The sequence below is a fragment of the Zootermopsis nevadensis genome, unplaced genomic scaffold, assembly GCF_977971745.1.
Source record: "Zootermopsis nevadensis isolate Lab colony 2312 unplaced genomic scaffold, Znev_1.0 Znev_ptg000002l, whole genome shotgun sequence".
In the NCBI taxonomy this organism is placed as follows: Eukaryota; Metazoa; Arthropoda; class Insecta; order Blattodea; family Termopsidae; genus Zootermopsis; species Zootermopsis nevadensis.
Genome location: NW_028259134.1, coordinates 20333967 through 20361195, shown reverse-complemented (window position 1 = coordinate 20361195; position 27229 = coordinate 20333967). Strand labels below are relative to the sequence as shown.

The window sequence follows — 27229 nt, the reverse complement described above, 5'->3', positions numbered from 1 at the left end:
GCCTAGCTTCAGCATCAACATCTTTTCTTAAAAGTATGCAGTCTTTAACTTGACATTACTATTCCATTAATGTAGGAGGTTAGAAAAAAGAACCAGATTATCAGCAAAAGTATTTATAACAATGAAATTTCACTGACATCGTAAATGCTTGTGAATACGTATTAAAGTGGAAGAATCTGAAAATACTACTAAAGAAGAAACTAAACTAATAACTTTGTTGTCAGACTGATATTAAAAGTAAAGGATTGGAGTAACTAAAAGGACACCAGTGCCTTATTACAAGAGTAAGTATCCCAGTGTCAGAAAGTCAACAAGATGCAAATGTCTTGAAATTATGAGTTGCCATTGTATGTCAAGGGGGATTATATTAATACCAGTAATTTAGTTTATTCCTGGCCTCCATAATGAGCAAAGAATTTCAGTTGCTTAATAGTAATTACTCATACGGTATTTTTTGATGGGGTGGGGTTGGGTTGTGCTATTCTGGAACATTTTGTTTTCAATAATGGCCTAATATATTAAGGGCAGCGGATAACAAAAGAAAATGTAGGCTTTAAGTTATCAACAGTGGGTATATGTCTTAGACTGGGTGTTGTAATTAGCATCGTAAAATTTTGCATGACGTCAAAAAATTCAAATGTGCTGGCATGTAGATTACGTCATCCACAGTGCGAAATGTTTCCTCTATTTTGGCACGCTTGTTTTCTCTGGTTAAATGTGCCTTCTACTATCACGATATGATCCGTGGTCAGAGCATTCTGAACTTGGTGTTACATGGAATAGGGCTATGTGCTGAACATGCAGTGATGTCATCATGTGTACGAAGTGAATCACGGACCCACCCAGCAGGGAAGAGGTTGTGATTACGGATTATCTAAATGTAAGCATTTTGTTTTCAGAAATAAATATTTCTACGTGAGTGTTGTGTTCTTGAGGCTGCCTTGATTTAGTATATCGATGAGTTGATTTGTATGTAAGAAGTCGTAGGGCTGGGGTTATGTTTCCTTGTTAGGAATTATTGTATTTAATCTGTGTTTCTAACTCATTTGTGCTTTCTTATAAGATGCAAGAACATTAATTTTACAAATGTAAGTAGGGGGAGCTGCGATGTTTTAATGTGTGCATATGTACTAAAAAAAAGAGTTAAACGAAACAGTGTGTGTCATTTGTTGGTGTTGTATGAAGTTGTTTATTCTGTGTGTCTTATCTGCAGAAAGTATCATAATTTGTACTATTTTAAAATGAGATAAGTTTCCATCTTCATGTATTTTCATAAGATTGATAACATGTCCATTTTACAGACCTAGGATCTAATGGAAAATACTTGTTTTGTAAGTGGTTATTAGCATTTGTGGAGTGTTCCATTGCTTTATGTTTCAGTTTTTGTATAGTATGTGGCAAACTGTCAAGGTTATGCTTTGGGAAAGTTAAATTTATCATTTTTAGTTGATAATATGTGAGGGGATATATGGAGTGTCTGACAACTTGGAATGCATGTAGTAGCATACGACAGCCATGTTTTGCCTTGTGACTAACTCATTTCCCAATAGTGTGTTTGCTTCTCCAGCAACTTCTGTTATCATGATTTATTAATCCTCCTTCCCTAGTCTACAAACTGCTCTATATGCTGTATGGGATTGTTCTGTCTGCCAATCATGTCATTCAGGTAAAATTTTGCTACAATCTATCAGTGGTTTTGCAAAATACATGTTCTGCCATATAGTAACATACAGATGGCTGAATAGATCTTCAGGAATTTTGTATGGAGGCTATGCGACTGAAGGCTAGTCCAAATGCATACTTTTTAATTTCTTACAATTGATGTTACCAAATTGATGAATGTTAAAAATCATGAAGTCAGGGGATGATTCTCCACCATAACATTATACTTTTCAAGACTTGTGACATTATTACCCTTGCTCCTAAGAGCCGAGGTTTCTCAGTCAGTATATTAACTGGCTACAGACTGGACAACTGGGATTTGATCCCTGACAGGGCAGAGGAACTTTCCTGTAGCCTCTGCGTCCAGTTTCCTGTCCAATGGGTACTGGGGTCCTTTCCCAAGAGTAAAGTGCAGCCAGGGCGTGACACTGACCATTCACCCCTATCTAGTGCAGAGGTTAAGAATGAGTAGGAGCTATGCCACCTCTCTCCCCTGGCATCTACATGGTGTATAGTGGGACAGGTTACCCTTGCTGCTGTATATCAGTGATTATATGAATTATTCTTGCTACTGTCTTTCAGTGGTTGTATAAACAATTTGATTTTGAATCCATCAGATGTAGTGTAAAAAACACCTCTGGAATGTTTGTATACTTCACAGGGTACCCATTTTCTTGTTAATTTATAGTCTTTTCAGTCTTTATTAAGTGCATTGAATCCTTTACAAAAGGTATATGCCACAAGTCATTTCCAGAACTTCTTGTTTACTGATCTATTGCAGAAAGGATACTGAAGAATTTTAGGAAGTTTCAGTTATGGCTGATCATTTTGGCCCCATTACCCTAAAATGGGATCCTAAGAACTTGGAGATCCGAACCATGTCAGTGGAGAAGACACTAGAACCATTAGTATTACAGGTGAGTCTGTTACATGGGCCAGATGAGAATTTAAACAGTTAAAGAAAAATGGTATCTCATTAATATGAAGATGAAAGTTATAAGTGATTTTTGTCAGTTCTTTTATATGGTTGAACAAACTTAAATTACAAGTGTTTGGAAGTACTTTGACATTGTATTCTATAGCCATTATTTAACTTTTCACAAAGAATTAGAGTTAAAGCTTTTGCAATTCCTTGAAATCTCTTTCAGGTGACAACATTAGTAAACACCAAAGGTCCATCAAAAAAGAAGAAAGGCAGATCAAAACGAGCTCATGTTCTTGTAGCAGCTGTAGAAAAGGCAACAGAAAACTTCATTGAAAAGGGTGAATTGATTGCATATGAAAATCCAGACATCAAACAGGAAATGCTGTCAGCAGTGGAAGAAGTTCGGAAGACAGGTACATCAGATTTCATAAGTCTTCCCAGTTTCAGATTTCGTGAAAATCTGTCCAACTATTGCCAAGTTATGTATGTTTATTTCTGAAAACCAAAGTCCTGCAGTCGTACAAACCAAAGGACAAGAATAGAGAGTATTACTCTAATACTAAGTCTTTGTCTCATGAATATTTAAGTAATTTTTGAACAGAAACAGATTCTTTGCATGTAATTTCAGGAGAAGCAATGAGCATGGCAGCAAGAGAATTTGCAGATGATCCATGTTCTTCATTGAAAAGGGGTAACATGGTTCGAGCAGCTCGCAATCTTCTCTCGGCCGTTACTCGGCTTCTTATATTAGCAGACATGGTGGACGTTCATCTTCTACTGAAGTCATTAAGAGTGGTAAGAATCAGATTATATATTCAAGTTGTTTCTCACGTGTTTTATATTTATCATTTGCATGTTTATAACAATTAGTGTGTGTCTGCAGTTTGAAGGATAACTGTTTGGTTTAAAACTTCATAACTGTTCCTTGAAAAACTGAAAGGTACTTAGCCAGGCAAGAAATTCCTTGTGTTTAAGGAGCATAGTTTTGTTTCCTCTGTTCAGATGTTACAGCTGTACATATACAGCTATTTCTCTGAAGTACCTGTATATTAAATTATCTTGTAAGGTGCTGTAGGTGCTGCTATCATTATTTGGATTGATTTTGGTTCGGGTAAAAGATTTTTCTCAGTTGCCAAAGAAATAATGTTTCATTTACCTAATACTGCTGTGAATAAAGCATTAGTAGAGTTATAGTTTGGTAATACAATGCAGTGAGTGGTTGTGTGACTGTAGGGTGCATTCAATATTATTACCATTAAGGGTTGCTGTTGGAATAGTGTACATAATATTGGGCAGAATCATGGGCTAAATTATTGTTGACCTCTTGTCTCAGGTTGAAGATGACCTTGAGAAACTGAAGAATGCTTCTAGCCAGTCAGAGCTTCTTGATAACATAAAAGCCTTTGGCCGCAATGCATCTGAGCTGATGAGTCAGGCTGCCAAGAGACAGCAGGAGCTGAAGGACCCACAGCTCAGAGATGACTTGGCTGCTGCACGTGCTGTGCTCAAGAAACACTCCACAATGCTGCTGACTGCTTCCAAGGTATTGTACATTTGTATTTCATACTGTTTTCTGTGCACTGTGCTTGTCTTGATTGATATCTATCTATTATAAAAATTTGTGATTCCTTGTTGTCGTCAATAAATTACGTCATCAACAATGCTGAGTATAAACAAACTCGGCATTGTTGTGGAACACGACAATGCCGAGTACAACACAACAATGCCGAGTATAAACAAACTCGGCATTGTTGTGGAACACGACAATGCCGAGTACAACACAACAATGCCGAGTACAACACAACAATGCCGAGTTTAGTGTCTTACTCGAGATTTTAAAACGCAACCAACCTCCCCGAAAGGGGGTTGGTTGCTTTTTAAACACTTGATCAAGCTCCCCCGAAAAAGGGAGTTGGTCAAGTATTTTAACCCTCCATTCGGGGGGGGGGGGGGGTTTAGTTTCTTACACAAGATTTTAAAAAGCAACCAACCCCTTCGGGGGGGTTGGTTGCTTTTTAAACACTTGATTAAGCTCCCCCGAAAGGGGGTTGGTCAAGTGTTTTAACCCTCCATTCGGGGGGTTTAGTTTAGTTTCTTACACAAGATTTTAAAACGCAACCAACCCCCCCGAAGGGGTTCGTTGCTTTTTAAAAACTTGACCAACCCCTCCGAGGAGCTCCGGAAGGAGCGTTCTGCCCTAGTAGAAAATATTTTCAAACTCTGTGATGTTACTCATGAATGTCTTGGATATCTGTTTTGACCATTTGTCCCTATCTGAATATCCATACCAAACCTGCACACTGCGGTATGTTTCTTTTTATTTGCAAAAATATCCCAACAGTGATTTCTAAGAACCTGAAGATTAAAGTGTACAAAACAATAATTTTGTCTGTTGTTTTGTATAAGTACAAAACATGGTTCTCACTCTGAGGGAGGAACATAGATTGCAGGTGTTTGAGAATAGGGTGTTGAGGAGGATGTTTGGGCCTAGGAGAGAAGACGATGGGGCGTGGAGAAAACTGCATAATGATGAACTTAAAATTTTGTACTCCTCCCCCAATATTGTCAGGGTGATTAAGTCAAGAAGAATGAGATGGGCGGGGCATGTGGCACGCATGGATGGGGTAAGAGGTCTGCACCGGGAATTTGTTGAGAAGCCTGAGTGGAAGAGACCGCTGGGGAGACCTAGACGTAGATGGGAGGCTAATGTCAGGCAGGATCTATGAGAGATAGGAGTTGAAGGAGATTAGATTTTCTTGGCCCAGGACAAGGTCCGGTGAAGGGCATTGGTGAATTCGGTGATGAACCTTCGGGTTCTGTAAGCCATCTAGTTAGTTAGTTAGTTAGTTATTCCAACAGTGAAAGAGACTAGGTTGGTTAAGTTTACATTTTAATTAGGTCCTCATTACTTAATGTTTCTTTGTTGGAGTCAGAACACAAGTGAATGTACACAAATGCATTAAATTGTATTAGGAAAATATTGTATGTTGTTATTGAATATTGCAAAAAAATGGTTAGCACTTCTGCAGTTGTATTGAGATGATCCTGAGCTCAAATCTCAGCTTTGAGATCAACCATCTAGACTGAGATTTTTTGTGAACTTCCTCAGGCCTTCTAGGCATATGTTGGCATAGTACCGACATCTTTTCCAGTTCTCTCACTTTCAACTCTACATGCAGTGGAAAATGTGTCAACACTGCAGTCTGTCATGTTATAGCATTGTGGGTTCGATTGAGAGTTGACTGAAGGTGAACTTTGCTTTGTTAGTTCCTTTGTTGAGAAGTTTGTATTGTGTTTATTTGTATCATAGTGGAAGAAATCCCTATATGAGACAATGTTTTCTGTTTTGTGTATAGTAAATATATTGAACATATTCAGAAATTGAAGCATGCAGTTTCAGTGTTTAGCTTTCAATTTTTTATGTTAGGTGTATGTCCGTCATCCAGAACTTGCTGCTGCCAAAGCCAACAGAGACTATGTCTTCAAACAAGTGTGTGAGGCTGTGAACACCATTTCGGACGTTGCTCAAGGAAAGGGGCCGACTGTTCCTCAGCAGCCATTTGATGGTCCTGGTGAACTGGCTGCAGCTTTGGATGACTTTGATGTAAGAACTGTGTTATCATTTTAACTAGCCGTTTCCTTGTTACTTTGAGTGGCCCACAGCCCACCATCTTTTCTGAGACTCTGAGCATGTCAGTCTATTCTACACAAGGTATGCCGCAGGTCCCAACAAAGAATAGACACAATATATATACCTAAATATGAGATATGTTTTTCATATTATGGAAGCAAGAGATTCATTTACAGCTTTTTTGTTAAACCTCATTGACTATAATCACTTAAATATATGGAAACATTGTTAAAATCTGGTTTAGGAAGGTAGGTGATAAGAATATGAACTGGATTTGATGGGTTCAGTGGTGGGCTTCATTGTGTTCTATTACTATTATGTTAGATGCCTTGGCAGTAATTTAATATTTCATTGTTGAATTGTACCTTCATCTAGACTTTCACTCTCCTTGTATGTATTTCCATATGTGAGCTTGTGATGCTTTCTAACCTTTCTGACTATCTGTTGGAAAGTTTAAAATTGTCTCTCCCTCATTTTGGGCTAGCTCTGCCATTTTTCTCTCTGATTACTGTTCCACTGCTTGGTAGGTTTGCAGAATGAATTTATTCAAACCATCCTATCTGTATTTTCTCCAGTTCTTCATATGCAGAAGCTTTTTTTGTTAGTAATTTGTTCCACATCTACTTTCAGTTCTGTACTTGGTTGACATAGACTGTTTTTCATTAAGTAACATAAAGATGATGGTTCGTGATATCATTTTTGTGTAATTTATGTTGCTGGTATGTTTGGATATTTTCCACTTTGTGGATATTTTTATTTTTAATGATTATCAGGTTGTTCTTCCGTAGTTATAATGAAGAAGGAACTAAAGAACATTTTCTGCAGTGAGAAATAGAACAACTTGGATGCCACAAGTGGTGTGGCAGCAGTTTGTGTTCATTATCTTTGTGATCTTGCAGTTATAGTTGTGGGGTAATGATTTTTGGCAGAGAAGATATTTGAATTTTGATCACCATTGCACTAAATTAGAGTATGAGTTTTGGAAGGTTGAATACTTTCTTTCGCTAATTGTTGGTTATTTAGTAAGTCAAAATTTGTTAATTACAGGACAGTAATACATTGTTTTTATTGACCTTCAGCTGGGACAAGAAGTAATATTCACTAAATACAGGCGTTCACAAAATGTGGGCCCCCTTAATCAGGATTTTGTAGTTTCCAAGCATGTAATGACATACTCAAACTTGTAGTCCTCTTGAGTTGTTTCAAATAATCACTTACGTGTAGGAACACATCGTTATGGACCCTCTGGCTTATAACGAAGTCCGTACCAGACCTTCACTGGAGGAACGCTTGGAGAGTATCATCAGCGGAGCAGCTTTAATGGCTGACTCATCGTGTACACGTGATGAGAGGCGGGAAAGAATTGTTGCAGAGTGTAATGCTGTACGTCAAGCGCTGCAAGATCTGCTGTCAGAATACATGTCCAATGTAAGTGTCTTCACTGCAGTATAATCTGAAGTAGTCATACAACTATTTATCATTTCAGTAGTACCATTTGGAAGGTAGATTTGAAGGGAAAAAGTGCTTGTTGTATGTCACTTCTTTTACCATTTCTGGTACATCATTGGAACAAGACTGAATTAAGCTTCCTGTAAGAGTACAATGAGCATGTAGCATTATTGTTAATGAATTCTACCATTTTGTTAAGTTTACTCACTTCCAGGGCAAATCATTGAAGGACTTCCAATTTCAAGATTCTTGTTCTGTGTCGTTGCAGTCCGCTATAGTCGAGGACTGGGTTCTTTTGTCATTAGAGTAAATCAGTGGCCCCCAAACTGACAGTTTTGGACTACTGTGTCTTACTTAATTTAAGAAGTGCAGAATTTTAATGAATGTTTCAAAATATTTCTCTTGAAAAATGTTCCTTGTTTTACAGTAATATTGTATTTGTAATATTTAAACTGACTTTATTATTTTACTGGTGTTGAAGGCCTTTTTCTTCCCTTGCAAAAATTAATACTTTTCACAGTTTGATTAAAATGCATGCAGTGTGGCATGACCACATGAATTTTAAATTTTTTAATTTGTTGTTGGGTTTGGGGGGGATGAAGTAATTATGTTATTGAGCTGAACAGATGGATTACTTTGGACATTCTGGGATTTAGTCTCAGGGCTTGCTCTCCACAATTAATTTTATTCGGTTTTCTCAATTCCTTTAGCAAAATGCTGTCTAAAGTCTTTTAAAAGAATCAGCCACTTCCTCCTCAGACAGCCTCCTTTCTTAACCAACATTTATCCAGTTTTTGGCAAGACAAGCCATCACTCATCCACTGTTATGTATTGATTTTACAATATGCACTGGGCAGAATGGATCACACCTCCATTCTTTTAAATCCTCTGCCTTTCGTAGAAATTTATAAGGAAAAACATTATTTTGGAGTCATTATGGGTAACATGTGGAGGGCTGATTTCATATACTTTCCTTCCTGTTTTGAACAAGGATGTGGGGATTAAAATAAATGTGATGCAAGAGAAAGACAGGAGTGATATTTATGTGGTTGAATGAACTATGAATATGCTTTTGAATTTGTCATGCAATCTTACCTCTTGCTACTGTTTCTCTACTTCAGCTGTTTAACGTGAAAATGAGCAAAATTCTGTTCATCATATTGATATTAGTTAATGCATGGTTTCTAAGACTTCACTGAATCTATGGTATGTGTAAATAAAGAGATTTAATTAATAAAGTCAAGTAATCTAACCATTGGTACTTAGTATGCAGTAATACCCTGTTGAACCTTCAGGTTGCAGAATTAGGTGAATCAGTTTTCAACATGGTCATTATAACACACGTATGGCGAATGATCACATCTTACCTATGGCGTTATATTTGGTGGCTTAACTTGACTACTGGTATAGTTAATTGATTAATGAATAAACCTGGCTCTATGCAAGCATATAATTCATTGCAGTATCATTTAATAGTCTCAAGAGTGTTTCAGTAAAATTGAAAAATACATTGTACAATGTTCAGTGATAACATGGTGCAACATTATAGGTGTAAATAATTTTATAATATACCAAAAATGATAAGTAAAGAAGTGTTGCATGCATTTATGTGTTTCATCTCAAGCAGATTAGATTATTTGTAGACTATAATAGGCCATATATCCCTGCCAGCACTTATCAATGTGGGTGTATGTCTTTCAAATTTGGTGGTTTATTTAGATTTACAGAGTGCTTAATAGCGAATGACCATTCATTTGGGCAGTTTTCAGCAGGGTATTGCTGTACGCACATAATGTGTTGTTTCCTTATCATTTTCAGTTACAAGTTCAGAAAGCATGTGTTACTTACTTGTCAGTAAGGGTATATTTTTTAATTATGTATGTAATGAAAATTTTGATTTTTATTATATTTTTCCTCTGTTTCTTTTCTCTTGGTCTAAACCAGTTACAAGCTGCAAGGGGAGGGAAACGCGGGGTAAATATGAACCCCTGTCAGTGTGTTAAAAGTGTGTGTGTGTGTGCGCATTGGTGGATTGTTGGCAGTCCTGGTGCAAGTGTTTTAGATAGTTATAACCACAGTGTCCAGTCTCTTACATGTCTGCACCCTCTTGCACTTGTGCTGTTGCGCTCTACTGCCGTGCTCTCTAGTTTGAGTATGTGCCGTCACCCTTTTTCTATGGCTGTCGATACTACTACTTGTAATAGGGATTACTTTCATCCTGTTTCAGAAATTCTGTGCATATTTGAAAGCTATTGATGAGAAAGGGATAAGAATTATGTGATAAAGGTTTGTCTTGATTTATATATATCATGGTTTGAGGAATGCCAATTATATGTGAAGTAGTACAGTCATTGAGGAGGGTCCTTGAAGGGAATCATGAGGGATACAGGCCACTGGTCAAAGGCAGGGCCAAATTTGATTGGGGTCTTATCATTTTGAAGCTGTTATTTTGTTATCCAATTACTGTCACCATTCAAACATATGCCTCATATGCCCATTTTGTATAAAACACTCGTGTGTGGTGCTCTATCACAGTTTTTTCCGGATATTTAAATTGTAAATTATATTTTACAATGTTTTACTTTGATAGATGTTGCAGGGCCATTTGTTTCTACTACATTCTGCTACATTATAAGGAGTGAAGGAGTAATGCCACATTTTATTGCAACATTTTTTCTCAGTGTTATAATCATAGCCTTGGTATATGTTAATGCAGGGATTTATGAAAATGGATCATCATGGAAATATTGTTTACTTCACTCTTTGTAAAAGTGATTACATTCTGTAGTTCTGTTTGGTAAATTGTTTACAAAGTAAGCCTCTATCATCATATCAATAGATGTAGTTTGAATCTCAGGTATCAGTCGCAACGCCATAGCCATCGTGTGTCTGGCACATCACAGCATTCCTGTCATTACATTACATGGCTAAAAGCTTACATCACACATTATGTGTCATGCAGCGCTGATAGAGTAATTCTCATTGCATCACTTTAAATATAATATCTTCCATTTTCTCCTCAGATTTGTATTTTGTAGCTGTTAACTGGCCCTTTCAGAATTTGGCGATAAAGTTTACATGCACAAAGCTTCACAGTAAACCATTGTTATGCCATGAGAACTATGAACAGTTTTATTGTATTTTAATTTGCTGCAATGGAGGAGGTTAAAAATACTGCTAACATTGTGTGTGTGTGTGTGTGACTAGAACAATTGTATTGTTTCTTCTGATATATTTTTCTTCTTACATGTCATGGAGAAGCCTGTTCAAGTCCACCCAGCTGATCCTGTTATTACTGTCTTAATATTAGATGTAACAAAAGATTATCTTTATCACGTTTGTTATGAATATTCTGATCTCTTGAAATTGTTTTGTTCAGATTTTTATGCACATAATGAAATTATCTTGTAGAGAGAGGATGTGGGGATTTGTGTTAATATGCCACAAAGTTTCTGAACTGAATTTGCACTAATTACTACTGTCAGTGTCTCTGTAATTTCAGTAGAGATTCTGTTGTTTTAGAATGGCTCCATCAGCAGACACCTAAACAGCATAATATGAAATTAGAATTTTCTTGTTAGGAAAGTGTTCAAAGTCCTGTAAGTGCCTTGCATAAATCTGTTGGTGTTCCTGTAATTGTCTTTCCACACTATCAAGACTTATTTCTGCTTATGACTGTTTCTTGCTGTTTCATTGTTTGTCAGAAGCATAAACTGTCCTCCACTATGTATCTGTCTGCTAACATTGACTTGCCTTTAGATATGTTGGTGTCTACAAAAATTTGGACTCTTTGCTTGTGATGCATGATGTGGTATGGCAACCATTGTCATACCTGTGTATGATTCACCTAGAAGTGCACTGCTTACTACTTTCAACTTGCATTTCTTTCTTAACACGTTTCATGTTACAAAGTAAATCACAGCACAAGCAGTATGTTATGTCTTTAAACAGGAGTGAAGACGTACTCGGTTTCGAATAAAGCATTCAGTTTAATGTAAAGTGAAGGTTATATTGGACCAGCACAAACAAAAATCAAGATTGTCTGTCAATGTTTGGGGAAGACACCCAACACCAAATTTCATCAACTTTTCTTCATACCAAAAATTTATCAAAATTCTATTTATTTATTTTAGGGATGAAATATGGATGGAAGGATGGACAGACATACATTGCCTCCCTGTTGAGGGCTCATTTTATGAAATTTGTGCAGCAAATGTCTGCCAGTTTTGTGTATGGCAGGTCAAGATGCTGTGCTGTTACATTCAATGTTTAAACATGTTCACGTTTTGTGCAAACTGAATGTTGCTGCTTTTGCTAATTGCTAAGATACAACCAGTGCTTAATGCACTAAACATGTGACTTTTAAGTGTATTCCTTATATTGTTTAATGAGTGATTGGTACTCTTTCTACTTGAGCGTTGCTAATATGAAATTGAAGAACATTAGCAAATTTCTGATTCCAGAATAGCTTAGAAATTTGTCTTTAAAAGGAAAGAAAGTTAGATAACTTCCAATGAGTATATCAGAACTGGATATAAATTTTGGGATAAGGTGTTGATGTATTTATTTAATTTGTTAAGTACATTAAAAGAACCGTGAGACTTTGTTATACTGTATATTTCATTTCAAGTACAAGAGAGAATTTTGTAGACTTATTATTAGGTTTGGTTGAATGAAAGTATATAGGAATACCAAAAAATTCTTATCCAAATTTGCTGTACCATGTGAAGTGTTGGTCACAATTGTTATGATGAAATCAAAATCGACTTTGTATGCTAAATATATGTGGTACAACATTTAATCATAACCTGTAAGGTGGGTCATAAAATAAAATGTAGTTGTGAGGCTTGTACATAGTCATAGTTGATGTCAGTTAAATGCTTCTTGATATAGAAGCCAAGGCGGACAGTCACATTCGACTGAGAGAGGTGTTTTTCTGAGTAATCTGGTTTTTCGCTTGTTTGTTACCATACATAAGTATGGCAGTGGTTATAATGGGCATATTCTGGAAGCAGAACACTTCATATGTGCTTATGACAACAGTAATTAATCATTAGCGGTGATTGTTATTACTCATATGAATACTCCTTCTGAGTATATCAACATTGTAATTTATTTAGTTTCATATGATGAACAGATCCAATATCAGTTTATTCTTTTCAAGATGCAGAACATCAAACTTGTCTTAGTTGTGCAGTACCAACCTTACAAGGCCACTTTGGGATTATTATATGTTCCGTTATTATATTCAAGTATTTGCATTTAAAAATGTATGCAGTTATCATAAATTACCCTTTTTTAAAATTATGTAATGGAAATCTTAATTGTGTGATTTCTGCAAGGATTTATGGAAAAGGTATATCATGGAAGGTTTGACCTGTGAAATATTTTCTGTGAAAAGTTAGATAGTAAATTGAAGCATTTAAAGGAAACATAGTTGTTAACAGTTCTTACAAGGATTATTGTTTAAAATTGAATTATCTGAAATTAAACTATGACAAATAAATGGACAGAGAAAAATGGGACATTACTTAAGTTGGAACTTGTGTTGTTACACCACTGATAGACAAGACTGCTTGAGGTTCTGTCTCGTTACATTGCTTGAATGCTGAGTAATTGTTGTATGGTGTAGATGGGAACCAAAGAGCAGAGTGAGGGCTTGGAACGAGCTCTGGATCACATGTGTCGCAAGACGCGCGATCTTCGTCGCCAGCTGAGAAAAGCTGTTGTCGATCACGTTTCGGATAGGTGAGTGTATAGATAATAACTGGGTTAATAATGTTCCAAACTAAAATGACCAGTGTGCAATATCATGATGAGTGATATTTTGTATCATTACAGTTTTCTTGAAACAAATGTTCCTCTTCTGGTGTTGATTGAGGCTGCTAAAGCTGGTAATGAAAAGGAAGTGGAGGAATATGCACTGGTTTTTACAGAACATGCCAACAAACTAGTGGAGGTGAGTACTGTTTTGGCATTCTTCCTGCAGTCCTCCAGACTCGTTTGATAGAGTGCTTTGTCCATCTTCACAAGATGATGGTAAATTGTGTTTTCATTTGTCTATGCTACAGTTCATTATATATTGGAAAAACTGTAATTATTCTTCAGAATTGGTTGAAAACTCATTAGACTGGTCATTTAGCTTTGCTGCCATATTTTTAATGCACATTGAAATATTGAATTTGTTGCATGTTTTCTAAACTGTTCAGTGTCATTGTGGTATTGTGAGAGTTTTCAGTTGAGTGTGACATAAACTATAAGGTTAAATGATAAACCTGGTGGTGTAATGGAAACTTCCAGCTTAGAATATTTAATAAAATGTTATAATTGTAGGATTTGATGGCTGTCTTCTGGGTTGCCATGTGGGGAACTTAGATATACACGGTAGGACAAAAATTAGTCTCATAAAACTGGAGGATGAAGATGGTGACTGGGTGGAACTGGCTCAGGATAGTGTCCACCAGAGGCATGTTGATTATGGTATTGAAACATCATGTTCCATAATGGTGGGAAATTTCAGGACTGACTGAGTAACAATGAACTCTTCAGGAACACTGTGCTCCATGAACTTTGTTATTATGCATGGAAATATAGTAATTTACATGTCTCTGCATAATGGGTGTATGATCTTGCAGGTTGCAAACTTGGCATGCAGCATGTCTGGCAATGAAGACGGAGTGAAGATGGTGAGATATGCAGCTGCTCAGATTGAGAATCTCTGTCCGCAAGTAATTAATGCTGCTCGCATTCTTGCTGCAAGACCACGCTCTAAAGTGGCACAGGAGAATATGGATGTCTTCCGTGATGCTTGGGAGAACCAAGTCCGTATCCTTACTGAGGCTGTGGATGATATCACTACGATTGATGACTTCTTGGCTGTGTCAGGTAAGATACTTTGTCATGCAGTTGTAAGGTCCTGACACTGGTCTCTATATTGAGCCAGATGAGTCCAGTCTGCACCCTCCAACCTTGTTCACCCTTCTACGCCTGAGTCTTCTAAGTGGTGTCTTCCCTCCAGACTTTTCAACCAAAGTTTGCGTGCATTTCTCATCTGATGCATGCTGCATGCTCCACCCATCTCATCCTCCTTGATTTGGTTACTGTAATAATATTGTGTGAAGCCTTCATTATTATGCAGTTTTATCCAGCCTCCTGTCACTTCATCCTCTGGGTCCAAATATTCTCCTCAGCTTTTGTCCTCAAACACCATCAGTCTCTGTTCTTCCCTTAGTATGTGGGACCAAGTTTCACACCTTCCAAAACAATAAGTAATATAACTATGTATATTTTAATATCTCTCTCTCTATACACACACACTCGCGCGCACACACACGAGTAGCCAGGATCACTGCAGGAATGATAAAATTAAATGTCCCTGCCATGCTTAATATACTAAATGTGTACTATACAGTGAACTTAAATGTCATGGTGAATGTTAAGGGTTGACATGTGATATTTCCTTACAGAGAATCACATTCTGGAAGATGTGAACAAGTGTGTGTTGGCGCTTCAAGAGGGAGATGCTGATACACTTGACCGCACTGCAGGGGCAATTCGTGGTCGATCATCTCGAGTGTGTAATGTGGTTGGAGCAGAAATGGACAACTATGAGCCAGGAATTTACACTGAGCGAGTTCTTGAAGCAGTCAAAGTTTTAAGGGACCAGGGTTAGTATACTAGTCTTTTTTTTCTTGTGGTGTCTTGGCATGTTGAATTGTAAAATATTTCCTATAAAAATACTTTTATGAAGCATTTAGCAAGAATTTGGGTGTGTGGATTTAAGTTGCACATGTAGAAGTCTGGTCTACGCTAACTCGACTATGAGCTGTGTTAGTTTAATTGTCCGTAAGGTCAACACTGCAGTCAGAGTTCATGACACAAAGGAATGACTAATTATTATCCAGATAATCACTGATATTGACACTCAAATAAATACAAGTGTTTTGTTTGTATGTGTAGTGATGCCCAATTTTGCTCAGCGTGTGGAGGTGGCAGTGGATGCATTGTCTTCCAACCCGCCCAAAGATGTGGATGAAAATGAGTTTATAGATGCATCCAGGCTTGTGTATGACGGTGTGAGAGAAATTCGACGTGCTGTTCTCATGAACAGGGTGAGCAAGAACTTGTTACTAAATGTTCAGATCAGTTGGTACAGTGAAGATATACTGTACATTATGCTGTTGTAGACTTGAATTACTAATACAGAAATATAATTAATAGGGAGAAATATGTATTGTTTTCTTCCGTATGCTCTCTTTCTTATATTTGTTGGTATGAAGAGACAACAGTTCTTGTTAGCCTTACAGAGCATAACTGAAGTGTTCAGTTAATCTTCTTTGAATGAAACAGTATATTTATTCATGTAGGTCTTGTATGACTGCGGTATGGTAGAATAGCCCATTTTCTCATTTGTGTGTTGTTGTTTTTTCTCTCCTCAGACGGATGAGGAGCTGGATCCTGAGGATGTTGAATTTGATGAACATTACACCATAGAGACAAGAAGCAAATGTAAGTCACAATTGCCCACTTTTGTGTCTTCACTGTCACTGAGCACAAATACCATATTTCTACAAAATATTCAAGAAGCCACATTTTCTGTTGTGAAATTGAAAAGATACAGCCTCATATGTTTAACACATAAAAAATGTTGTCACCAAAGTCTGAATGGGAATGTGGCAGGTATAAAACATGAAGAAAACAGAAGGCGATTGTGTTTGGTATGATTTAGCAGGAATTGTTGTGTCATTGCTGTATATCACATTATCTGCGGATTGACCTTGCAGATACATGAATATTGCAGATGAGTCAGTGTGTCACACCAAAGAAATGTGATACATTTGGTATGATAGTAATATTACATAATAGGATAGTGTTCAGAACTATTTATATTTGCATGTTGTGCATTATTGTAGTTGTTGCCATGGTAGTGCTGTTACGGGATTTAGGTTGTGTTACTGACTGTGAAAAACCTGTGCTTCTGTCTAACGGTTGTTATGATCTGCAGTTTTTTGTTACAGTAATTATCAAACATGGAAATTTGTTAGTTTATTTAAAGGTAAAAATGGAAACCTACAAACATAAGTTAAAGCAAAGGGTTTCTGGTCATGGAAGTTGCCTCTTTAAAAGTTTAGTCTTAATTCTGAAAGATAGGACAGGCTCAGAGAAAGAGCATGAAGTAAGTATGGAATGATTTCTGTAAGTTTATGAGAAGAAAAATAACACACTGTGGGGTCACACAGTTTAATTGATATGATAAAATCTTCTCAGGTGACTAGTCGTGGCAAAATGGATCCATAGTCTATTGTTTCAGATACCATCTCTGCCTCGATCATCAGGGAATAATTCTCTGATGCAGAGAAGGTCTCTGAAATGTTTTACTACATATCCATATTGATTCTGCTGGTCACTCGAGATTTTATTGCATTTAGTTGCTGCAAAAGCATCAAGTAATATAGTCTGTTGATGGTAAGGAAAAACACAAAGCTTATATGAGAAGTTACAGAATTTTTGACACACAGGTTTAGCTGTATGCTGAGATTTCTATATCATATGCTTGACATGCTGTTTACATTCCAGCCAAGGTGCATGCGTTGTCAGTGGGTATGAATCGGTATGATAATAATAGCTATAATTATGCATTATTTTCTACAGCAAGTGCACACACTGGTGAGCATGGCGTGGATGAGTATCCTGATATCAGTGGAATTACCACTGCTAGGGTGAGTGATGTCAGCAGTGATGTGACATATAATACTACTAACTGTTCAGATACTCCATAGTTTCATTTGCAAACTTTATGTAATTTTCTAAGATTTAAATTTCTCTTTTGTTACCCTATTTTTTTATCTTTCCGTCTTTATATTATTGCCAATACTCTTGATTGTAAACTGATGTGCATTATAATTTTATGTGGCAGGAAGCAATGCGTAAGATGACAGAAGAAGATAAACAAAAAATAGCGCAGCAGGTGGAATACTTCCGCAGTGAGAAACTGAAATTTGATCGTGAGGTGGCCAAGTGGGATGACACTGGCAATGATATCATTGTCCTGGCAAAACACATGTGTATGATCATGATGGAAATGACTGACTTCACTCGGTAAGGCATCATAGATTCACATTATGTGATCACATCTTTGTGAATTTGTTGCATGAATTCATTTTATTGTTTGTAGGGGCCGTGGTCCTTTGAAAACAACAATGGATGTGATCAATGCAGCAAAGAAGATTTCAGAAGCAGGCACAAAATTGGACAAATTGACACGCCAGATTGCTGACCAGTGTCCGGAGTCATCCACTAAAAAGGACTTGCTGGCCTACCTCCAGAGAATTGCTCTGTACTGCCATCAGATGAACATAACTTCTAAAGTAAAGGCTGATGTGCAGAATATCAGTGGGGAGCTCATTGTTTCTGGGGTAAGGACCATAGTAGATGTTACTACATACAGTAAAACCTATATTGAATGATCCCAAGAGTATTATTCCATTCAACAAAAATGTTTAACTTCAAAATCATAAGAGAATACAATATTTAAATGTAAAATAGTCTCCTTCAGTATTTGTGAGTTTTTAGGTTTTCACGTTGGGTGTTTTATTATATGTGATTACTTACATTTCTTGGTAGATTGGCACATGGCATTATGACCCTTTCCTGTATAAACTTGATATAATGAGAATCTGTTCAGAGAAATATTCATTCTACATTCATTGTTTTTTCTTTACTGTGCAGTTTTATATTTTATGTTTACTTTTTAAGACAAATGTTTGCTTTTTCCTGCAGTTGGATAGTGCAACATCACTTATTCAGGCAGCAAAGAATCTGATGAATGCTGTTGTACTAACAGTGAAGTCGTCATATGTTGCGTCTACAAAATATCCACGCCAGGGCACAATCTCGGTAAGTTCTTTATGTCTGTATGTTGTAATATGGAAGCTAGATTGTGTGAGCTCACACTATCAGTTAAGAATAGATTCCACACCAGGGACTGAGATTAGCTTTTATCCAATGGATCCAACTGATTAGTTTTATGGTTTCCCATGATGACAGAAGCAGAGCCAGGTTTCAGAAGGTTGTGTTTTTTTAAACCAATGGATAAAATAAAATATTCAAGAATATGCATCAGTTTACCAGTAGTTCCCTCTACCACATGGTAAAACCAAAACTTGTGAAAGAAAAATCCTGTTCACAAAACTCCCTGCATTATTATGAGTAAAGAATCAGGTTCTCTAAACTCCTGGGCCCAGACATGTGAACATTCTTGAAAATTTAAAATAATCCATCCAATCTACAAGAAATTTGGAAGTGAATGGTTCAAGATATTTCTTTCAGTCATAAACAGATACTTTCAAATGTATAGAAAGCTTGAGGTGATATTTGTTTACATATAAGCTGCCCCTAGTATAATACGTATAAGTCAAATACTTTGCTGCATTAGTTGCATTACTTTTTGCTGTTGCAGATATTGAATAGTATACACAGATCAGCCTGTATATTTTTCTTTGCACAAAATTACATGCATGAGGGATGAATGTGATGCTGTTTTCTGTTTTCTGTTTTTGATTGTAGGAAGTTACTGACTCGGGTTTTGCGAAGCGCGACTCCTCGTTCTTTTACTTCCCCATTACTCCGTCATTTGCTATCCTTTACAGCGTGAACCTGGTTAGCGTTCTTGTTTCTGCATGGAAAATTATATGTGTTCCGTGTGACTTTGTATTAACAGTAACATTTAGTATTGCAGGTCACAGTATTATAATAATAAAGAGTAGGAAGTGGTGCAGCACTTCAGAGTACATGGTTTTGTAATGTATTGTTTGTGATTTTGCATTTCTGAAATAGTCCTTTAAAATCTTTACTCTGAATTCTTTGCTATGCTGTGTTAAGATGAACATGCGGAACAAATAAAGAACATTACAAGAGAAATAGGGTTAGAAATTAATGTAGTCAAAAGAGTTTACATGAATACATCCAAGAGAAAATTAAGAAATGAAGAAAACAGGGAAATCTCTATTGACCCTGAAAAATACAGAGAATGTAATGAATTTAAATATTTAGGTTCAGTAGTTACATAGGATAATGATTGTATTAAAGACATAAAAGCCAGAATCACTGCAGGAAGTAGATTCTATCAACCTTTATCTAAATTGATAAAAACAAGATATCTATCAAAACAATCTAAATTGCAGATTTATAATACATTAATTAAACCAATAGCGATTATAGTTGTGAAGCATGGGCCATGACTGAGAAAATGAAACATAAACTAAAATGATGGGAAAGGAAAATCATGAGGAAGATTTATGGTCCTGTTAAAGACCAAAATGGATGGAGAATCCGCAGTAATTTGGAAATTGAGAAATTGTACAACAAACCAAATATTGTAACTTTAATAAAATTCAGAAGACTTGAATGGGCGGGTCACTTAATTAGAATGGAGAACACCAGGACTGTGAAGAAAATTTTTATGGGAAAACCAGATGGGAGAAGAGATAGAGGGCGGCCCAGGTTCAGATGGTTGGATTGTGTCGAGAAGGATTTGGAGGAGTTAGGAGTACGGAGATGGAGGAAGAGAGCTGAAGATAGGGCCGAATGGGCTATCATATTGAAGGAGGCACTGGCTAAACTTTAAGAGCTGTATGCACAAGAAGAAGATGTTGTGTTAGACAGGATATGTAGTTCAGATGAAGTGACAAATGTGTACAGAAGTTCTGAAAGTGGCCACTTGGAAAACCAAGGGGACAGGAGGATAACAGAGCGATATGTATTTGGGGGGTGAGGGGTGGATGTAACTGGCTGAGGTTTTTGTTCAGTTGTGGGATTTAAAATTGGTAATGCTAGGTGTTGAACCTTAGGTTCTGCTATTAGAAAATCAGTTAATAAAATATTTAAGCTACATAAATGTCTCTTATGAAAAATAATTTGATAACATTTTTAATTGTTAGATCTGTAGGTCATAACAATTTTTTGTGTGCAGGAAAATGATTCTCTTTGACTTTTTTACCCCTCTTCCCAGCAGTAGTAGAAGCCTAACATTGCATTTCTTGTACTATGCTTCAAGAACTTTAGTTGAATACATGGAGAAAGGTCACTTCTCATGTCAGGGATGGCAGAAAAGATGCCTGTTTATATGGTGTCATTTATTTAACCCTTGCTAAGGAAGAATGGAAATTGTCTTTGTTGTTGCATGTAACAATAAGCAATAGATCAATATTTTTTACCATTTTTTTACTTTTTTGTATCTGAGCTGTATATGATGTAATGATTTGTTTTAAGTGCCACTATATTTTTAACCAACATTTTACAAGAATCTAACGTACTAATTGTGCTTTGAGCAGCATCACCAAACTTATTATTCATTACTGCTAAGATAACTTTGAAAATGTTAACTTAAAAACAGGGCTTGTTATAAATCATGTTGCAACTATTTCAAGGTCAGTGTATTGTAGAAACCTTATTATAACATAACTCAGCATCCACGCTATTACTGAAAATTAATCTGCTAACCATCCAGCCTGTAGCAGTCACGTTACTGACCAAACTAGGTTTACGAGATACTGACTGTGTTAAAGGAAGTTTAAGAAGGTTTGTGATTATTATTAATAAATAATGTGGTTAATGGTCGGTATGTGTCATTGTTAGTTGTGGTCTTATGGGTTGTGATGCTTTGTAGTCTTGTAGATAGTTACCATACATTTTGGAGAAACATCTCCTCTGTCTTATATCCTGTAGGCGCTGATGATATGTTCCTCCTGACTTCATAAGGCTTCCATTCTGAAGATGGAGGTTAGAGGTTACTATGAAATGTTGGTAACCACTTACAAGACTACACAGCATCGTGACCCATAAGATTACAATCAGCATTTTAATCAACATGGAAGCCTCAAATTTCGTGTATTGTTAATTAACTCTAGTCCATACTTAACCTTTAGAAGTATAAAAAAAATGTTAGGGAATTAAACTGGTCTGTTGTGTTTTAATACCAGTTTTCCTGTTCAGATTTGTTAGAAATTTACTGGCATGCTGATAAGACTTGATTTATATTCATTCTTTGCTTGTATATTTCTTGTAGTCACCAATTGTAGTGTGGAAGATGAAGGCTCCTGAAAAGAAGCCTCTGGTGAGACCTGAGAAACCAGAAGAGGTGCGTGCCAAGGTGCGCAAAGGATCACAGAAGAAGGTTCAGAATCCCATCAAAGCACTCAGTGAATTCCAGAGTCCCACTGAATCAATCTAAATGTTAAGGTTGTCTTCTCATTGATCAGGTAATGTTTTCATTATTTATTATGGGAGAACAATTGTTTTGTTGTTGTTTTCCTGTTAGGTCCCCAACTGTGTGACTACCACACTTTCCAGCTGGAAATTTTTGGGGAATGATAATTTTATTATTCAGCTGAAATATAATTCTCATTAATAAAGTGTAATTATCTTGTAATTTGTATTTTGTCCCTTGGCACATTTGTTCTTAGAAATGCCGTGTTTCGTCAGTGTCTTCACTTCTGTTAATCTCTTTAGCATGCCTGATAACCGTTAATTTAAAATTTGTATCATATGCAGTTCACAAGAAGAAACAGATCCCATTTTGCTTCTTGGTCTTTGATGGTCATGCCACATGACAGTCATCACAAATTAATGATGTTTTGCAACTGTGGCATACCTTGACCCTCATATATCCATTAACTATGAAAATGTTTCCAAAACCAGTTTTCCTCTTAAAGCATCATTAAACTGAAAAGTGTGGAAGTATGGATTCACATTTAATATGTTACATCCTTGCAAATGAACCTGAGAAGGAGAACCACTAATTGTAATGTAGTGGCTGTAGTGGTACGAATGGAATGGGTTAAATTGTTTTAGAGTATGCTGGTAACAGAGTAATGAGTATCAGATGATAACTGCTTTGGAAAGATATTGGTTCTATATGGAAAAGTGGATTTTATGTCCCAGAAATTGTTGATTTGGATTTTTCTCTTGTGCCGTCCTTGTTTTAAACCTGAGTTGCTATGATAAGTCATTGTCTCAGAATTATTTATACTATTAATTTTTTTATTTTGTTAAGATGATTTATATCTCTTTCTATGTTATTAATATGGAAGTAATAATAACATATTTGGAAAACAACAGCTATAACAATAAACTGAGAAGTGTTACCCTTTACATTCATTTCTTTATTTAAAGCCTACTTCTTACTGGATGACACTGGATCCAACAAAGTTCATGTCTTCTGAATCCTTTCCTGAAGTGGGATCTTGCCAGAATAGAAGAATAACAAATAGCTTACATATCTGTACACTCAACTTGTGTAAAACAGAACTGCTGAATGTGCAAGACTGCATGTAACTTGGCTGAAACATTGGTGTCCTGTTTTTATACACACATGTATTGAAATATAAAACAAAGGAACAGGAGTGTCAGGTATAAGGGTAAGTGTAATTCACCAGTAAAAACTGTATGTGCTTTTTTCTCCCATAAGCAATACTTTTACGAGCGCCAGACAGTCAGAAGAATAATTATAATGAACTTTGTTCAAGATTTGAACTTACTTTTATTCTTTCAGGCTTGTAAAGTTGACAGACTGAAGAATGCTGAGTCCATTGTGTATAATGACTTGCATAGCATAGCTTGACCAAACTGTTGTATAATCTATACACCCCTGACACATGTAGTTATGATATGGGAGGAAGAACACTATATAACCATATATAATATAATGCTTTTTACAATTTTACCACCTGAGAATTCAAGGGTTATCTTACATTTTTTAATAACCCATTAGTGTCCATGCTTGGTTCAATCGCTGTAGCAATATTGAATGAAATGTTTAACAGATGAAGTTCCTCTATTCTATTCTAAGTTATTCTAATGAATTAACAGACCAGCAACTGTGGAACTGTGTCACAATATATTAGCATGGTGTATATATATATATGTATATACATACACATATATACACAAGATTGTTACAGATCTTTATTAAATAATATAATTTCTTTATTATTTACAGTTGTCTGTCTGATTGTAGAGGTTGATGTTTGATTCCAGATAACTTTGTATTACAGTAAATGTGGTACTTCCCAAAAGCATAACATCAATGTAATTATCAGGTTTTGTCAGTATGAGGGGCAACCACAATTGGTGATGCTAATTAGCAGTCTGATTGATCAAGTCGTACTTCTTCGTCTGTCATGTAACACCAGTTATAACTTTTATGTCTGTCCTAAAACAAATTTATATGGCTTTAGCATTTACAGTATTCTTGCTCCTGACATTTCTGTTACATGAGAATTAAATGAGAAAGGGAAGCACAACAAGGGTTGAAACAAGGGTTCACAGATATACTGATGAAGACAAAGAAATCACATATTCACGTACCTTCATTCTCCATTGTGGATAAAAGATGTCGTAGATGTCATTAAACTGTGAAAGAGTTAGCATCCGATATGAAATACAAGGCAACAAAGAAGACATCATATTCAGCAAGAATTATTCTGTGTTGGTCATTGCTCTAAGTCACATCTGCATGGTGACTGCAACCACGTACTTGTAACAAGCAAGGAACTATGCATTGCCAAAGGAACATGATGGTCATGACATGAATTGTTTTATATAGCTCCTTTACTATTAACGAACTACAGGTAGTGCCTACCAATTACTTCAGAGAATACCCTTACTTTCTATGGATAAATCAAGAATATAGCTTTACCATGATCAACCATTTCTATTAACCCTTTAAAGCACTGTGGTAGCTGTATGTACCACCTGCTTTAACAAGGAGTAGCTCTGCATTTTTTATTTGTAGGTTTAATGTGATGCTCAGTGTAAACAGGGATTATTTCCTCAGACAGCATTAATAGGTTGATCTTTGTAATGAAGAACTGTTTTCTTTGAGGTTGGACTCAATTTTTAAATATTTAGGTGAGCTTTAGCTTCAAGAGTTAATCCTCATGTAAGTCACACCCAAGTTATTTATTACAAAATTATGCAAAGAAATACAAAATAAAATGTAGGATTTGAGGTTTTCACAGCAGGGAGTCTGAAGATTGCTATCTTCTGGGTTATTGCGACGTGTAGTCTGGTAGATTTATACCAACGTTTTGGAGGTCATACTGCCTCCATCATCAGGGCGATGATGATGATGATGGAGGCAGTGTGACCTCTGAAACGGTGGAAATCTACCAGACTGCATGGCGCAATAACACAGAATACTGCAATCTTCACAAAATAAAATGTAAATTAAGAGATAGAACATGGTGAAACATTTGTCAGATTTGCTTGATTATGAAAGATATTAAACTGAAGAAAGGTAATTGTTATGAAAGGTGTGATGTTTGTTACCTTAACAGTGTCTTTTGTCTACACTTGTCTATGTGACCAGGTATTTTAAAATGTTACCACTTAACCTCATTCTTGCACTTATAAAATTTGGTAATCCTGTTTTGAAATTATACATTGTAGGCCTACTTTTTAATATACTGTTTAAACTGTCTTGTGTATATAATAATGCCATCTCTTTCATTTCTTTGCATTGAAATTAATTATTGGGGTCCAGTTGAGTTTAACCACTACTGGGTAGAGAACTAGTTGAATATTGATACTTTTATAAATGTTTCCAAGGTAGTATTATAATAACTTTGCGGTATAGGGTGTTCAAAAATTATTGTTTCTAAGTATTAGAGTAATTTGTGCAGTGTAGGGTGTTCAGAAAGCAGTTACAGATGTATTTAAGTACATATCTTGTGTAGTACTTAATTTTGCATCATTTATGACATAAGTGTTGGAAGACTGATGGGCCACTCAAGTTTTATAACTCATTTCACCTTTCATTAATACTTCCTACAGTTCAACATTTACTTGCACTTATGACAAATTAAATTATTGCTTGTGAATATTCATCGCTGCCGCTGGATGTAAAAAGAGACAGGAAAAAACAGCAATTCTGAGTTACCTTTCCTGGTCCTAAATGGGATTATTTTCCCAAGAATAAGTATTAAAATAATTTCTGTATGCCATCTGTTTAAACAGAACTTTGTCCATTTATGTTGAAGTTGGCATTGAAAATGTTAATACATTGGAACCCACTCGGACAGCTTTTTTATCCATACCATTGGTGCTGGGTTATTAGTACTATTGTTTTTACTGTATTATTAAATCTTTTATATCAACATTCAGTGTAGTGCAAAAATATTATAATCATGTGTAGTATATTTTATCCTAGACAGATGAGCTGAAGTTGGTTAGTCAGTTAAGTGACTAGCTATGGATTGGATGTCTGTTCTGTGCCACCCAAAATCTGGCAGCTCCTGGTAATGCTGAAGTTAAGAATGTGTCGAACTTCACCTTCACTCCCCATCCAACTTTATGGTATGGTTCCAGGAACAGTTTTACTTTGTAGAAGGTACCTACTAACCTCAGTATGTTATATTTAATGATTCCATTCTACAGGATGTAGAAATGCTGCCAAGTGATGACTTCATTATGTGCCTCATTAGGAAACCAAACTGAAATCAGTTTTGGTATTCAATTTTTTCTGCTCTCTTATTTTATTTTTGCTACTTCTGTTCTTTTGTCTCCTTTCTCAATTATGTTTTCATTGCATTTTAAGTTTGCTTATTGGAGTTCCTGCAATATCTGCTAAGAAAATTTAGGAATTATAGAGGCCCAATACGGTCAGTTGCAAAGAAGTTCCAACACTTACGTCTTTAATTATACAGAATACAATATTGTAAGTTAGTAGCTCGGTAAGAAAGTAATTTTTTAACAGCCTGTAGGTATTACTTTTATTTTGTATGAACAAAGTACATTTACTTATGTCTTCAGCAGTTTATGTAATTATGTAATTTAAAAAAGAATAAATTATTTTATTAGATGCAATTCTGCTGATTTGTAGGCTAGTCATGTAGTTTATAGTTCTTGCTTTAAGTATTTTGATTTTAGAACAATTGCTTAAGGAAAGATGCATTTAAATTGGTTATTGATGGTCAGTTTACTAATTTGAAATGTTTGGTAAATGTGTAAAGTACATTTATCTGTGTAGAGTGGGGCAGCTGGAAATCCAATTTATGTCTATTATTGATTTATTTACTAGTTATAGTAATTAAGATACTGCATACCTTTTCCACTGCCATATAGGGTTGGCTGTCTGCTGTGAGGAGTGTATGTATACACACGCACACTGTATATAATCGTAAGTTTGTTTTACCATCAAGAACCAACCATATATATTATCTTTATTATTTTGCAGTGGTTACTTTGTGACTAAAATTAGGCTTGGTGGATAGTATTTAAAGATTTTACACAAAAGAATGTAGTCTTGGACATGCTGTGAAACATTTTATATCAAGTAAAGCAAAATTAATATTCAATACTTGTTCTTAATATTTTGTTTTACCTAAATCATGCTGTGTATGTGAATGGAGTGTGAAGTATGTAGATGGGTTCTTTCAGCAGTTAAATCTGATGTTGAAACTAAGTGATTGTCTCTGCCATGGATTTTATTGCTCAGTTGGATTTGAAGTTTCATAATTATGTAAATGAGACAGGAAGATTCAATATTTTTCATTTAAATTTTG

At 35.9% G+C, this 27229-nt stretch overlaps 1 protein-coding gene across 4 annotated transcripts; it reads left to right on the top strand.

The window, feature by feature from the left end:
• Positions 1 to 719: 719 nt before the first annotated feature.
• alpha-Cat (catenin alpha) lies at positions 720 to 27022 on the top strand. 4 transcript variants are annotated; one of them, XM_087353251.1, is made up of 21 exons: positions 720 to 880; positions 2444 to 2579; positions 2811 to 3000; positions 3216 to 3382; positions 3921 to 4130; positions 6015 to 6191; positions 7443 to 7646; positions 9612 to 9641; positions 13300 to 13415; positions 13509 to 13626; positions 14303 to 14552; positions 15134 to 15334; positions 15627 to 15778; positions 16106 to 16175; positions 17319 to 17386; positions 17584 to 17765; positions 17842 to 18082; positions 18447 to 18563; positions 19233 to 19325; positions 21733 to 21925; positions 22839 to 27022. In XM_087353251.1, the coding sequence occupies exons 2-20, from the start codon at positions 2478 to 2480 to the stop codon at positions 21895 to 21897; spliced, it is 2853 nt and encodes a 950-aa protein (XP_087209377.1). In that variant the 5' UTR covers positions 720 to 880; positions 2444 to 2477; the 3' UTR covers positions 21898 to 21925; positions 22839 to 27022. The 4 variants fall into 4 exon arrangements, with proteins under 4 accessions (XP_087209377.1, XP_087209379.1, XP_021913846.1 ...); XM_087353253.1 differs by lacking the exon at positions 9612 to 9641; XM_022058154.2 differs by lacking the exon at positions 19233 to 19325.
• Positions 27023 to 27229: the final 207 nt, after the last annotated feature.